Consider the following 14,952-nt stretch of genomic DNA (forward strand, 5'->3'; position numbering starts at 1 on the left):
CCGTAAGAATGGTTCAGCCCGGCACTGGGGCTCCGGAGTTGGATCGACGGTTGCGCCCGCCCTATCCCGGAATGCGGGCCTTCGGAACGAGCGAGGTGGGAGGGGCGGACGCGGGGAGGCTCCCTGGGCCGCGCCTGCCGTAGGGGCTGCGGCGGCGGCTGCCGGGGTGGGAGGAGCCGCGCGCTTCTGGCTGCCGACGCTAGGCGAGGCAACCCTCGGGTCGGCGCTGCGGGCGGGGAGAGCAGGTAGGCAGGCGAGGGGCCGCGACTCTCGAGAGGCTCGGGCGGCTGAGACCCGTACGGCGTCGGCGCCTCCTCCCGCCCTCTCGGCCCCGGGCGTTGAGGCTGGAGAGGGAGGAGATGCCGACCCAGAGGGACAGCAGCACCATGTCCCACCGGGTCGCAGGCGGCGGCGGCAGCGGGGACCATTCTCACCAGGTCCGGGTGAAAGCCTACTACCGCGGGTGAGTGACGTGGGGTGAGGGCAGGAGGGGAGGGGACAGGCCAGCTCGATTTGGCTTGGAGGTGGGGAGGGTGAGGGGCTGAAGGTGTGCTGGGCGGGTTGGGCTGAACGGACGGCTTCTGGGACTCTGGGTGGGTGACAGAGTGGTCGGGAGCGGGAGATGGGGGTGCGGGATTGGAGGCACCCCCAGGTGTGGTGCCGGGGTCCTGGGGTGGGGGGCAGAGTAGGATCTGAGGGGGAGCCTTCTCTGAGATAAAGTGGACTTGGTGGGTGTTGGAGACTCACCCACTGAGAGATTCGTACGTAAGGCCTTACGTCAAATCTGGATGTGTTTTGGTTGAGAGTTGAGGATTCTGAGTAATGCCTCAGTTAAATCAGTTTGCTACGGCCTTAGAAGACAGGACTGCATCAGTTCAGCTGGCCCTTTCAATGATTATCGGCAGGCCTAAAGCACCTTGGTCTCTAAGCCAGGTTTATCTTCGTGAAGTGTGCCTGGACTGTGGTCGGGCTGCCAGTGTATCAGACACAGGAGTTATTATTTAAGAGTAAAGTTGATGGGTGTTCAAGGATGTGAATTAGGTACTTAGGTCTTGCCAAGATTAGTTCGCATATGTGTTAAGTAAAATTTTGTGAACCCCTTCTTGACATTGTTGATTCAAGGACCATCCTATAGGGCGAGCTATTGCAAGGTGAGAAGAGGACGAGCCTAGGCACAAGTCTTAAATTCTGTGATCTTTACTCATATCATTACCTAAATTATAACTCCTGTGGTTACCAGGAAGAACCCGTCCCTAAAACCATTGTGTTAAATCATGTTCTATTATCAGTGACCCGAAGTGCCACCCTTCCTTTGAACTCAGTTGTGGTTTTGAAATTTCTTTGAGATAACTATGTTTAGAAGCATTAGAAAGTTGAAATGTTAGTGTGAGCGTAAAGAATTCAGACTAAGGGTTAACAGAAAACCCAGCTGCTTGTCCAGGCAGAAGTAAATTGCTTCAAAAACTCAAGCACTGAAAGAAAAAAAAAAAAAGAGAAAAACTCTCAAGTACTACAAGATTGAAACTGCATTGCATACTTTCACATTCCTGAGAGGATCAGTGAAGATAGAAAAATCTCCAATTGCCTCTTTTGTTTTAATTTCGAAGAAAAAGAAGCTCCTAAATATTTTGTTGATTTGATGTCAGAACTTACTAGTTTGCTGCAATGAAGCCTGTGACCTCTATTTATTAGCTTGACTGTATTCAGGACTGTATAAGGTGTTATGTTGGACAATATATCTGTTTTTACTTTAATTGATCAAGGGGGTATTGATTTTAAAATAATACCAAGAAGTGTAAAAAGTTTGTGGTTGTCATAAGAGCTGTTTTAACTTGAGGGTGGTCAGCCATGTATTTTGCATTGTGGGAAAAGTTTTGCTTCCTTTACCTTATCTTTAATTTGATAGATAATTCACCGTAGAGTATGTTCCATTTTATGAAGTGGACAGTCCATGAATTGTTAAGTGCAAGGAATGAGATAATAGTACATGTTTTTTAAAAAAAATGAATAAAAAAGATGTTGATAATTGACAATTTTGAAAAACTAGGTAAAAAAAACAAAAACATGCAAATTGTACAGAAGTATAAAATAAAAAGTACTCCCCACCCCCCAACCCAGCATCCAAGGTAACTAACCACTGTTGACAGTTTATTCCTGGTTCTTTTGGAGGTTGCTTTTATTACTTTTTTTTTTTTATAACTTTTATTAAGCTTCAAGTGAACGTTTACAAATCCAATCAGTCTGTCACATATAAGTTTACATACATCTCACTCCCTACTCCCACTTGCTCTCCCCCTCTTGAGTCAGCCCTTTCAGTCTCTCCTTTCTTGACAATTTTGCCGGCTTCCCTCTCTCTCTATCCTCCCATCCCCCCTCCAGACAAGAGTTGCCAACACAATCTCAAGTGTCCACCTGATATAATTAGCTCACTCTTCATCAGCATCTCTCTCCCACCCACTGACCAGTCCCTTTCATGTCTGATGAGTTGTCTTCGGGGATGGTTCCTGTCCTGTGCCAACAGAAGGTCTGGGGACCATGGCTGCCGGGATTCCTCTAGTCTCAGTCAGACCATTAAGTTTGGTCTTTTTATGAGAATTTGGGGTCTGTATCCCACTGATCTCCTGCTCCCTCAGGGGTCCTCTGCTGTGCTCCCTGTCAGGGCAGTCATCGATTGTGGCCGGGCACCAACTAGTTCTTCTAGTCTCAGGATGATGTAGGTCTCTGGTTCATGTGGCCCTTTCTGTCTCTTGGGCTCTTAGTTGTCGTGTGGCCTTGGTGTTCTTCATTTTCCTTTGCTCCAGGTGGGTTGAGACCAATTGATGCATCTTAGACTGCCTTTATTACTTTTAAAAGTTAAATTCTGTTTCGTGGTATATCAACTTTAGAAAGCATCTATTGATTCCTTCCCCTGAAAGATGAGAAATAGGGTGCACACTACTTTCTGTTTCCCTACTCCCCCCCCCCCCCAAAAAAACAAACCCATTGCCCTTGAGTCGATTCCGATTCATTGTGACCCTATAGGACAGAGTAGAACTGCCCCATAGGGTTTCCAGGCAGTGCCTGGCAGATTCGAACTGCCAACCTTTGGTTAGCAGCCTGACTCTTAACCACTACGCCACCAGGGTTTCTCCTTTCTTCCCAGTGCCTCTCAATTTTTGGTTGTTAATTATCATACTCGTTCTGCTGGTTACCTTTATGACTTCAAATTATACAAATTCTTGACTTACTAACCTTACATAGTCTCCGGTGACTCCAACTATGAAAAATGGAATTAGTGCTTTTTCTTTTCTTGTTGTTTTATTAGTTTGACAAACATAAATAGGCCTAGTTAGTAAATCAAAGTGATTGTAAGCTTCTCTTTTAGAAAGAAGCCAAAGTCTTGCTGTATTCTAGGAACACAGGTATCTTATGTTGTCTTGGCTTGTTGCTCCAATAATTTAAAGGAGAGTATGAGGACATAATAATCTCTTTAGTGCTTTAACCTTTGAGGCGAGGAGGGAGGAAATTCTGGCCCAGTGGGACAGCAGAACCACGTGCTACCTGGTTGCAGGCAGCAGCAGCAGCATCAGGGACCGTTCTCCAAGACATTCAAGTTAACGTTTTGTTTTTTTTTTTAAACTTATGAATTTTTGCTAAGCAAAGACAAGAATTAACCCTCTCCCTTTAGTGCTTTTTATTCAATGAAAGCTTTCTAGTAGTGCCTTCATTTCAAGCTGCATTTAAAGACGACATCAACAGTTTCTAAATTGTATCAATTTTTGTCCTATGAAATTAGATCTGTTAAGATGATACGTTTATTAACAATAGTCTAAACTGGCGGTTGTGATGTTACATGGTCAGCTGCTTATTACTACTGATGAAGTGACAATGAGTCACCAGCGAGTATAGGTTATGAACAGGTTGGCTAACTAGAACACCTTCTACATGATTTTAGAATAGAAGATCCCAGCTTTATACCAAGAAACGTAAGGACAATCTGCATTTGAAAAAGTTTTATTTTTTCTCAGATTTTCTGAATGGCCTTCCCCTTATCCCCTTCTAGCAATATTGCCTCCCAGTAGTTGCTGAATCTTGGAATAGCCAGAATTATTTAGTGAATTAATTGCCCTCTCCTTTCAAACATGTGTATGCTATTCTCATTCTGTTAAGTTTGACTTCAGCGAAAATGTGATGTCTTCCTAGATACAAGAGCTAACTGGAATTTTTTCTAGTTTTAAGCAGGACACTGATAGCAGTGAGAATCTGATTTGAGTGGAAGCCACCTAAGAGTAGCTGTCTCATGACATGTACTTCTCTTTCCCTCCCAGAGGATCTTCTCAGTGAGTCGCCGTCTTCAGTCATTACCAAGTGGTGTTAGTGTGGAGGAAGAGAAACAGGTTTTGTTACTTAGTGATAGATTGCCATTGTATGTACTTACCCTTATAAAAAAAAAGTTAGCTTGATATTGTGGGATAGAATTTAACAAGGAAACGTCTGGACTACTGATTTCTTTACATTATAAATGTATGGGAAAATTTGCAGAAAGCTTGGAAAAATGCTTTTTAAACCATTGGTGTTGATCAGTTGTAACAAGCCAGAGGATTCCTTCCATGAACATCTGGAAATAAGGTGTTGTTAATTCCTTACGTATTCGGGATGTATAGCTGGTTCTGTGAAGAAGTATGTAAGATTTCTCTCACTGTGAACAAGTCTTGGCAAGACTTTTTTGTAAAAGTGTTGCAAAATTATTTTAGCGATGTACTTTATTGACGGTTCTAAGGAAATAAAAATACTATACTGAGTTGAGGGTTCGGGGAAGGTTAGTTGTTTGGTCTTGGAGTTCCTGGCATGCAACTTAACCCTGGGGCAACTGTGCCACATTTTTAAGAGACCACAGTGACCTGGTGCCAAAAAAAAAAAGACCAAAAAATCCCCTCAGAAATTTGAATTAGAAAATATGGAGATAAATTGCTTGTTAGCAGTGGGACCAAAGAGTTGAGAGAGTGGCTGGAGAGGCCAGGATGGACCATATGCAAAATGAAGGTCTGAGGAAGTAGAGGGTAAAGAAGCAGTTCTGTATAGGGCAGATTCTTCCAAGAGGTTTTCAGTTCATGGTAGCTTTCTAATACAACTCCTACTTACCTTTTTAAGGTAAAACTTGAGTCTCTCTCTCCCTTTTTTTAATATGGTTGACATGAGCTTAATTAAACCATGCATTTTTAAAAATTCCTATCCTAAGAATTGGACAAGAGTCTAGTTCTTGTCCTATGTCTTGCTTAGAATTTCAAATATTACCAAAGAGTGTTTAAATTTGCTTCAGCAACACTTGCCATAAGGAAGGCACACAGTGCTTATACTAAGTGGGCACAGAGGATGTATAGGTGGGTAATAGAAGACTGCCCCTGAGCAACTAAGGGATTCGTGAGAGAAAAGACGTGCCCGTTGCCGTCAAGTCTATTCTGATTCATAGCGACCTGTAGGGCAGAGTAGAATTGTCCCATAGTTTCCAGTGGGTTAGAACCCCCGACCTTTCTGTTAGCAACTGAGCACTTAAATGACTACACTATCAGGGCTCCTTGAGGGAAAAGATAGAAGCAGTTACAAAATAGTTAAAATGGATGTACGTGTGTGGGTGGGTGGGTGGGTGTGTCTTAGTCATTTAGTGCTGCTATAACAGAACTACCACAAATGGATGGCTTCAACAAACAGAAGTTTATTCTCTTACAATCTGGTAGGCTAGAAGTCTGAATTCAGGGTGCTAGCTCCAGGGGAAGGCTTTCTTTCTCTGTCGGCCCTTGAAGGAAGGTCCTTGTCATTAATCTTCACTTGGTCTAGGAGCCTCGCTGCCTGGGAACCTTGCGTCCAAAGGACATGCTCTGCTCCCGGCATTGCTTTATTGGTGGTATGAGGTCCCCATGTCTCTCTGCTTGCTTCTGCTTTTTATGAAAGAAATTAACCTAAAACACAACCTAATCTTGTAGATTGAGTCCTGCCTCATTAACATATCTGCCGCTAGTCCCACCTCATTAACATCATAGAGGTAGAATTTACAACTAATGGGAAAATCACATCAGATGACAATGTGGTGGACAGTCACACAATAATGGGAATCATGGACTAGCCAAGTTGACACACATTTTTTGGGGACACAGTTCAGCCCGTAACAGTGTGTCTGTGTGCATGTGTGTGCGTGTGCACCAAGTAAAAAGTACCTGCAGGAATGACTACAGGAGCCCTGGTGTTGCAATGGTTAAGCGCTTGTCTCTTAAGCAAAATGTCAACCAGTGGCTTGAACCCGCCAGTGACCCTATGGGAGAAAAGACCTGATGATCTGCATTTGTAAAGATTACAGCCTAGAAACCTCTATGGGGCAGTTTCTTTTATCTAGGGTTGCTGTGAGTCAGAATTGATTGACAGCACATAAAAACAGGGATGAATATTGGGGAGGAATGTGAAGTGGAGGAAGCTTTCCTAGAAGATGAAGCGCCTGAGGTTTTTAAACGGTAAGTAGACGCTTGCCTGGTAGGTGATGATGTTGGGAGGGGGATCGTTCCAGGCATGGAACACATGCATGGTGTGTTTGAGGAACTAAGAGCAGCTTGGCTGTTAGCCCCATAAAAACAAAAACAACCAATCCCACTGCTGTGGTGTCACTTCCAACTCATGGCAACCCCATGTGTTACAGAGTAGAACTGCTTCGTGGGATTTCTTGCCTGTAATCTTTACAGAAACAGATTGCCAGGCCTTTTTCTTCCATGGTGCCACTGGATGGGTTCAAACTGGATCACACACAACTTGTACAGCCCAGAAACTCACCAGTCCCATATTTGTTTCTTATTATTAGTCTGTTACTGGGACATAAAGTATGAATGGATACTGATGAAAAGTGAGCCTAGAAAGGATGAGAGGCTACATTTTGAAGACCCTTGAATATCATACTGCAGGGTTCAGACTTTTTCTCATTAGTGAAAGTTTTAAGCAAGAGAGATATGTGATCAGCTTTGCATTTTAGAAAGATCACTTTTGGAACCATCATGGGAGATAGACTGGGAATGGATGAGCCTAATTTGAAGGCTTTTTAAGGTGTCCAGGTGAGAGATGCTAATGAGATGGAAAACCAAAAAACAAAACAAAACAAAACAAATCCATTGCTATGAAGCTGATTCTGATGCATAGCGACTCTTTAGGACAGTGTAGAACTGCCCCATAGGGTTTCCAAGGAGTGGCTGGTGGACTTGAACTGCTCACCTTTTGGTTAGCAGCCGAGCTCTTAACCAGTGTGCCACAGGGGCTCCATGAGATGTAAAAAAACCATACCTGTTGCCATCAAGTCGATTCTGACTCATAGTGACCCAGAGGACATAGTAGAGCTGCCCCATAGGGTTTCCAAGGATCGGCTGGTGCATTTGGACTTCCGACCTTTTGGTTTGCGGCTGAATGAACACTTAAGCACAGCGCCACCAGGTCCTGAGATTGAAAAGAGGATGTGAATTCAGTAGCGATTTTAAGGGGTAGAATTAACATGTATTAGGGATCGGTTGCATGTAGGGAAGAGAGAGGCCCTACAACTCATAGATTTCCTGCTTGAGAGAGACTATGGGGAGGAGGGTTTGGGGGGGTGGTGTAGCAGGATCCAGGGCAGGTAGAGGGGAACATGGAAGGAAGATATTTGTGGGAGAAGGATTCAATACTTGAAACAATTAACTAAATTTTGAATTTGAGGTTTTTTTTATGAGGCATCCAGAGCCCTGGTGGGGCAGAGGTTAAGAGCTTGACTGCTAACCAAAAGATAAGCGGTTTGAATCTACCAGCCACTCCTTAGAAACCCTGTGGGGCAGTTCTACTCAGTCCTGTAGGGTCACTGTGAGTCAGAGTTGACCAGATGGCATCAAAAAAAAATTTTTTTTTAATGAGGCATCCAGGTGGAGATGCCTAGAATTCACTGAACAGTCATTTATTGTGCCTGCTATGTGTACGGGCACGGTGCATGACAGCTAACCTATGCAGAAATGTCTGAGAGTGATGATAGAAACAAGTGATACCCGTCACCAAATACAGATCATAAAGGCAAGGCACTAAACCTAAATTAAAAAAATATGGAAATACATAAAGTGGAAAATTCCCCATATAGCTTCTCACTCCCACTTCCTAGGGGTAGCCATTGTTAACAGCTTTGGATATTCTATATCATATCAATATACAGCTGCAGCAGTGGGCAGGATCGGGCAGCGTGTCCTTATGTCGTACGTAGGGTCTCTATGAGTCGGAATCATTCAAGGGAACATAACAACAACTATGTATGTTTATACGTATGTGTACACAAACGTTCTTACATAGACACACCCTGACTTTTATTTTTCCAATAATGGGTTCATGTTTCTACACGTTTCTGCAGTTTGAGTTTTTTCTTTCATGACTGTCTTCCCATGTCAGCGTAGACAGACAGACAAGTAGAGAAATAGGTAGATACAGAGTGACCCACCTCTTCGTAGTTGATGTGTAGTGTTCACAGTGTTGGTATAACATTATTTAATCTTTTTTCTTATTTGATAAACATGTAAAGCTTTCTTCATTAAATCACTATTACAAATAATGTTGAAGGAACATCCTTATATATAATATATATTCTTGTAAACACGTCATATCTGTCCATTTTAAAATTTGATATTTTTCTCAAAAAAATGTATCAACTTTGTATTCCCAACAGTGATGTATGAGTAAAGCTTTTTCTTTATGCTCTCATTGCATGATACCCGTCTTTTAAACTTTTGCCAAATTAGCAAAAAGTGGTAACTTTTTTAACAAGTATCTTTTTATATATTATTGATTGTATTCTTCTCTGTGAATTACCTATTCATATTTCAGCCCAGTGTTCTATTGGATTATTTTTCTTTTACTTATTCATTTGTTGAAGGAACATTGATATTTTATCTGTCAAAAAAGTTGGCAGCATTTCTCCAATCTGTTGCTTGTCTGGAGTTTTTCATTTTTATAGCTACCAAATCTACCCTCCCCCCCCCCCTTTTTTTTTGCCTTTGTGGCTTCTGGCTTTGCTGTCTTAGGTAGATGCTTTTCGCTTCTAAAAATACTTTTTTTTTTTTTCTTTTTGTTATAGATTAAATTGTATATCCCCAAAATATCTGTTGGACTCCTGAACCCTACACCTGTGGATGTGATGTAATCAATCAGCAATCTGTTGAGGTCATACCCGTGTAGGGCAAATCCTAAACCTAGTGACTTCTGAGTTATACAAAGAGCAGCATAGACACAGACTCACACACAGTTGGGGAAGACAGCTGCCATGTGAAGAGCACCTACAAGTCAAAGAACCAGGACTACTGACAAGGAAGGGATAAACACAGCCAAGAGCCTAATTTGGACTTTTAGCCTTTAGAACTGAGAAAATAAATTTCTGTCCTTTAAACTAATTGTGGTATTTATGTTACAGCAGCATTAGGAAATTAAGAAATATTACTTATACAGCTGTTTGAGTGATTATTTTTTTAATAAATCTCATATTTTTGAGTCTAGCCATTTGTGATGTACTGATACAACTTAATTTTATTTCAAAATTTATCCTAATACCATTATTACAGTGTCCTTTCATTAGTGATTTGAAATGACAATTCTGCTATGTAGTAAATTTCTCACAAGTGCAAAGGTACTTTGTTTCATTGATTTGGTGAGGGGAATCTATTTTTGCACATACCAGTTGGTTTAATATTCTAGTTATAAAGGCCCATCCATTAACTCCTGACTTCCAAATTTTCTTGGCTATTTTTGCACCTTTTCTCTTCTCGATGAATTTTAGAAAGTTTTTATTGAAAAAGGAATCCTATTGGCATCTTGCTTTGGAATTGTATTGAATTTATAGATTAATTTGAGAACTGATAGCTTTATAATGCTGAGCCTTGCCCTCCAAGTATATGGTATATGCCTGCTTACTCAGTTCTTTGGTACTTTCCAGTAAGGTTTTATAGTTCTTGTCCCATAGGTCTTGCAAATTTCCTGTTCAGCTAGTCCCATGTTTATAATTTTGTGAATGGGATCTTTAGTTCTTACAGGCTTATTATATACCATCTATTTTTGTATGTTTAACTCGAACTGGCCACCTTATTCGTTCTAATAATTTCTTGGGTAACTGTCTTAAATTGTATAGGTAGATAAGTATGTCTTTTGTAAATAATAACAGTTTTGCCTCTTCAATATATATCTTATTTATTTTTCTTATCTTAACATTTGGCTAGGATTTTCCAGACAGGGTTGAATGATAACAATGATCTTTTATCTTAATGAACTAGCATCAGTAGTGAAAAAAATCTTTATAAATAATCTTCAAAGATACCCAGCCTCCTTTTCTCTGTTTGAATTACATTGAAGAACACAGAAGCAAGTTTTTATAAGTTACCTACATATTCTAAGAACTGTGCTAAGTGTTTTGCACTCATTATTTTTACTTAATCTTCACAGTAATCCTCAGAAGTAGATAACATTATTTCCATTTTACAGAGGCTTAGTAAAAGTAAAAAGATGGATCTTTGCCCTTCAGAGAAGTTTCTCTTTTCCCGTTTACTGTATTGATGGGACTCTTTAACATTGCTTTTTTGTCACATTAAGTTTTCACAGTGGTTATTTTTTAGTCCAGCTTTTACTTCCTTGATTATTTAAAAAATGGAAGTTGCTTCTACTTTTCAATTACTGGCAACAAATTAGCATAATAATTATATGGCAAAGTGAGGGGGACAATAGTTTTCAGAAGTATACTTTAGTTCTGGGTGTAGAGGTGCATCAGATTTGATGCCTAGAACCAGTCTTTCCTGGTCAGCAAGTAAGAAGGAAGTGTTTTTGAACCCAATAGGAAGGAGGAGACACCATGCAAAGTGTAGCTCTCATCCAGTGTGTATTTATTGTGCCAAGTGCCAGGCACTATGTTATCTCTGAGTAAGTTAGTTCATTGTTCATTGTAATTTACTCCTCCTGGATTTTATGTTTTTTAGTTGAGTAATATGGATAATTTGGAAGCTGACAGGGATTTCCATATGGTGGTGGTAATGGAGATGTTTGAGTTGGAAAGGCTTAGAGGACTAAAAGGTAATAGCATTTGTTAGCAAAATGAAGTAATTGTGCCTACCTGAGATATCTGTATAAGAAGCATGTAATCAGGTTTAATGCGAACAGTGATCACAAAGTGAACAAATAGCATATAGAGTGCTATACTTACATAGACAGCTTGTAACCAGATAACAAAGCTTTATTCTGTGGAACATCTGTGGAGAAATGGAAATAGTTTTGACATATAGAATACTGAACTATAATGAAATGTATTTAATATTTTACTATTAATTTCTAAGCATATTAAAAAATAGCCATCAATAGTTTGTTAACATTATTGATGTTATGGAATATCTCTGATGGTCCAGGGGCAAGCAGGGTAAGTAGGAAGCAGAAGTTGGGTTTCTAGATATCTAGATATTGGCAGCTCAGCTGCTAACCAACGGGCTGGCAGTTTGAACCTACTACCAGCTGCTCAGTGGGAGAAAGATGTGACAGTCTGCTTCCATAAAGATTACAGCCTTGGAGAACCTATGGGGCAGTTCTACTGTGTCCCATAGGGTTACTATGAGTTGGAATTGACTCCACAGCAATGGATATCCCCCCAAAACCTTCCACCCAATGGTCTTACCATCCATGGACAATCCTTGCCTAAATCAGTACATGAGTGACTGCAAACAAAACTTTGTCTTTTTTCCCCTGAATAAACTTTTTTTTTTTTAATTTAGGAGGAAAGGTTATGTTGAGATAGGAGAAGGTCTGAATATGGCTCTTTTTCAGGTCTTTTATAAAAGCAGTTAGTCCTAAGGAAAACCGTTAGATTCTGTATATAAGAACATAAAAAAAAAGGAGTATAATAAATATTTAAGGCAGTTTGTCTTCTGAAGCCCAATAGCAAAGTTGAAAAATGTTTTTTTCCAGCCTCTCTTTTTAAAATTCAACTAAAATTATATCTAAATTTGTTATTTTCGGAATCTTTTTGTGGTAAAGCAGGCAATATTCTGTTGAAGACTAGTGGTAAGACAATTTATGCTAACACTCAAAACCAGAGGAAAAAAATCGTCTATGCATAATTTGTTTTATTCCTTCAGAATGTAATATCTTTGCTTTGTAGTTTACTTTTAGCTTTGGTACTATAATAAGAATATGGTTATTATGAAGTGTATGAACATGGTGCTTTTCCTCTTACCATATTTTTACGCAAATAACGCACACCTCCTACATTTGCCTGCCAAGTGTACCCTCCCCTTGCAAAAATTAGCATAGCATGCTTACAAAAATACCTTGTAAGAGGAGGGTGTTCTTGGCAAACAAACGTAGAAGGCGGACATTATTTGCATAAAATACAGTATTTAGGAAGTGTTTGTATAAAACTCTCATATGTTTTAGTTCCTGGAACTTATAAAGAGTGGCAGTTCATAAAGAAAAGCACCTTATTTGAATCTCTTTAGGGCTTATGTACCTAAATTTTTTAAGGATTATACAGATGGTTTGAAAATATTTGTGTTGTTGTTTCCCGTACCCGTTGCTGTCTATTCCAACTCAGAGTGACCCTATAGGACAGAGTACAACTGCCCCCATGTAGTTTCCAAGGAGCACCTGGTCGATTTGAATTGCTAACCTTTTGGTTAGCAGCCGTAGCACTTAACCACTATGCTACCAGGGTTTCCATGTTGTTGTTAGGTGCCATCAAGTCAGTTCCAACTCATACCGACCCTATGGTACAGCAGAATGAAACACTGCCTGGTCCTGCACCATCCTCACAATTATTGCTATGTTTGAGCCTATTGGTTGCAGCTACAGTGTCAGTCCATCTCACTGAGGGTCTTCCTCTTCTTTGTGGACCCTCTACTTTACCAAGCATGATATCCTTCGCCAGGGATCAGTGCCTCCTGATAATATGTCCAAAGTATTTAAGATGAAGTCTCAACATCCTCCCTTCTAAGCAGTGCTCTAGCTATACCTCTTCCAAGACAGATTTGTTCGTTAGATATATTCAGCGTTCTTCACTAACACCACAGTTCAAAGGCATCAGTTCTTCTTTGGTCTTCCGTATTCATTGTCCAACTTTTGCGTGCATATGAGGTGATGGAAAATACCATGGCTTGGGTCAGGCACACCTTAGTTCTCAAGGTGACATCTTTGCTTTTTAACACTTTAAAGAGGCCTTTTGTAGCAGATTTCCCGAATGCAGTACTCATGCAATTTGTATGTTCTAGAAATATATTTTGTTTTTGAAAAATAAGATTTCTGAGAGATCCCTGTTTCTTACAGATATACTTATTAATGTGTTTAGTTTAACTCAATATGGACCTTAATAAGAAATTTGTATTTTGATGGTATCTGATATATTAATTTTTTCCCTTGCATTCAAAAAGGAGGCTCTATAGAGCTCTATAGGAAAACCTAGCAGCTTAGTGGTTAAGTGCTATGGCTGCTAACCAGAAGGTCAGCGGTTTGAATCTGCCAGGTGCTCCTTGGAAACTCTATATCGGGCAGTTCTACTCTGCCCTATAGGGTCCCTATGAGTCGAAATCGACTCGACGGCAGTAGGTTTGGTTTTTTTTTTTTGTTATACAGCTCTGTAGAAGCCTTTCTTTCTCCTCTGATATAATTCCAAAATACAGCCTACCAACTCTTCATCTCCTTGTACTAGTAGCCTTGAGAGTACTTTTGAAAGAAATGTTGCTTTAAGGCAAGCATGTTCTCTTTTGATGTCGTTAGAAGATGGAACTGTTTTTAATTTTTATTTCCTTTAAAATTAAAAAAATCTAAATATAATTTTATAAAAATCATGTACTCCCATGGTATAAAAATTAAAAATAACCTGTGCCATTCAGAAATGAATCCCTGGGTGGCACAAACTGTTCCGCACTCAACTACTAGCTGGAGGGTTACCAGTTTGAACCTACCCAGAGGTGCCTTAAAAGACGGACCCAGCAACCTGCTCTGCAAAGTCACAGCCTTGAAAACTCTGCAGAGCAGTTCTACTCTGCACATATGGGGTCACTGCGAGTCAAAATCAACTTGATGGAACAAACAACATACCATTCAGAAGGGCCTAAGTAAAAAGTACACCTTCCTTCCACCTCCAGTCTCTCCCCACCCCCTAGTTCCACCATTTAGAATTAACCACGTTTAAAATTTTATTTTATTTTATTGTATCACTTGATCAATGTGAGAGATGAGGAATTTAACATTTCGATGTTATTTCCTGGCCTGACTGTGTTTAGTTCTTGTTGTGGTTACGTTTAGAACCTTATATAATATACTTAAACCTTCCCCCACTTTTATTTTTAAATTATTAACTTTAGACATAATATTGACTCTCCAGTAGGAAAGATAGACATTTTTGAATTTACACTTCTCCACATCCTGATTTTTCTTAGTAATTTTTATATTGCAGAGGTTTATAACATTGTTATTCTATTTAACTCCTAAGTTTTTCTTTAAAGCAATTTTAAAAGAAGAATTTACAATGAATGATTATGTAAATATTATACACTTGAAGAGCCAAGTAGTGTGATTAAATGCTTAGAGAAGGAGAGGTAATCTTGTATCAGTTAAACAGTGTCAGTAAAACTTTTTTTAAAGGTTCCCCTTACTTTTGCTGTTTTGGGCTAATATGTTTTCTCAATCAATTTTATCCCATCTGTTTTCAGTCATCCAGGATTTTCTTATACTTCCTGGTCTGCTGTTGGCACCTTTTTTGTTTTCTAAGGCTTTGATAATTTGTTGTTTTAGTGGATCCTTAGGAAGGAAGAAATGTACTTGTGTGTTCCCTCTACCATATTAAACCAGAAGCATCTGTGTATTGCTTTTAGAAGATTGGATTACTTTTATCCTGTAATGAGGTTTCATTTCTATTTAAAGTATATATGAATACAATTTTTTTTTAATTGATTAAACACATATATCTTA

The 14,952-nt window shown here is 39.9% G+C and overlaps 1 protein-coding gene across 1 annotated transcript in view; it reads left to right on the plus strand.

Annotated features, from left to right (window-relative positions):
* Window positions 1-222: 222 nt before the first annotated feature.
* Window positions 223-14,952, plus strand: part of PRKCI (protein kinase C iota) — a 107,022-nt gene continuing 92,292 nt past the window's right edge. Inside the window, exon 1 of the mRNA XM_003416243.4 lies at window positions 223-463. Within this exon, the coding sequence (XP_003416291.3) occupies window positions 360-463 (104 nt within the window). The 5' untranslated portion in view covers window positions 223-359. The remainder of the gene's footprint in view (window positions 464-14,952) is intronic.

Source organism: Loxodonta africana, chromosome 23 (assembly GCF_030014295.1).
Source record: "Loxodonta africana isolate mLoxAfr1 chromosome 23, mLoxAfr1.hap2, whole genome shotgun sequence".
NCBI lineage: Eukaryota > Metazoa > Chordata > Mammalia > Proboscidea > Elephantidae > Loxodonta > Loxodonta africana.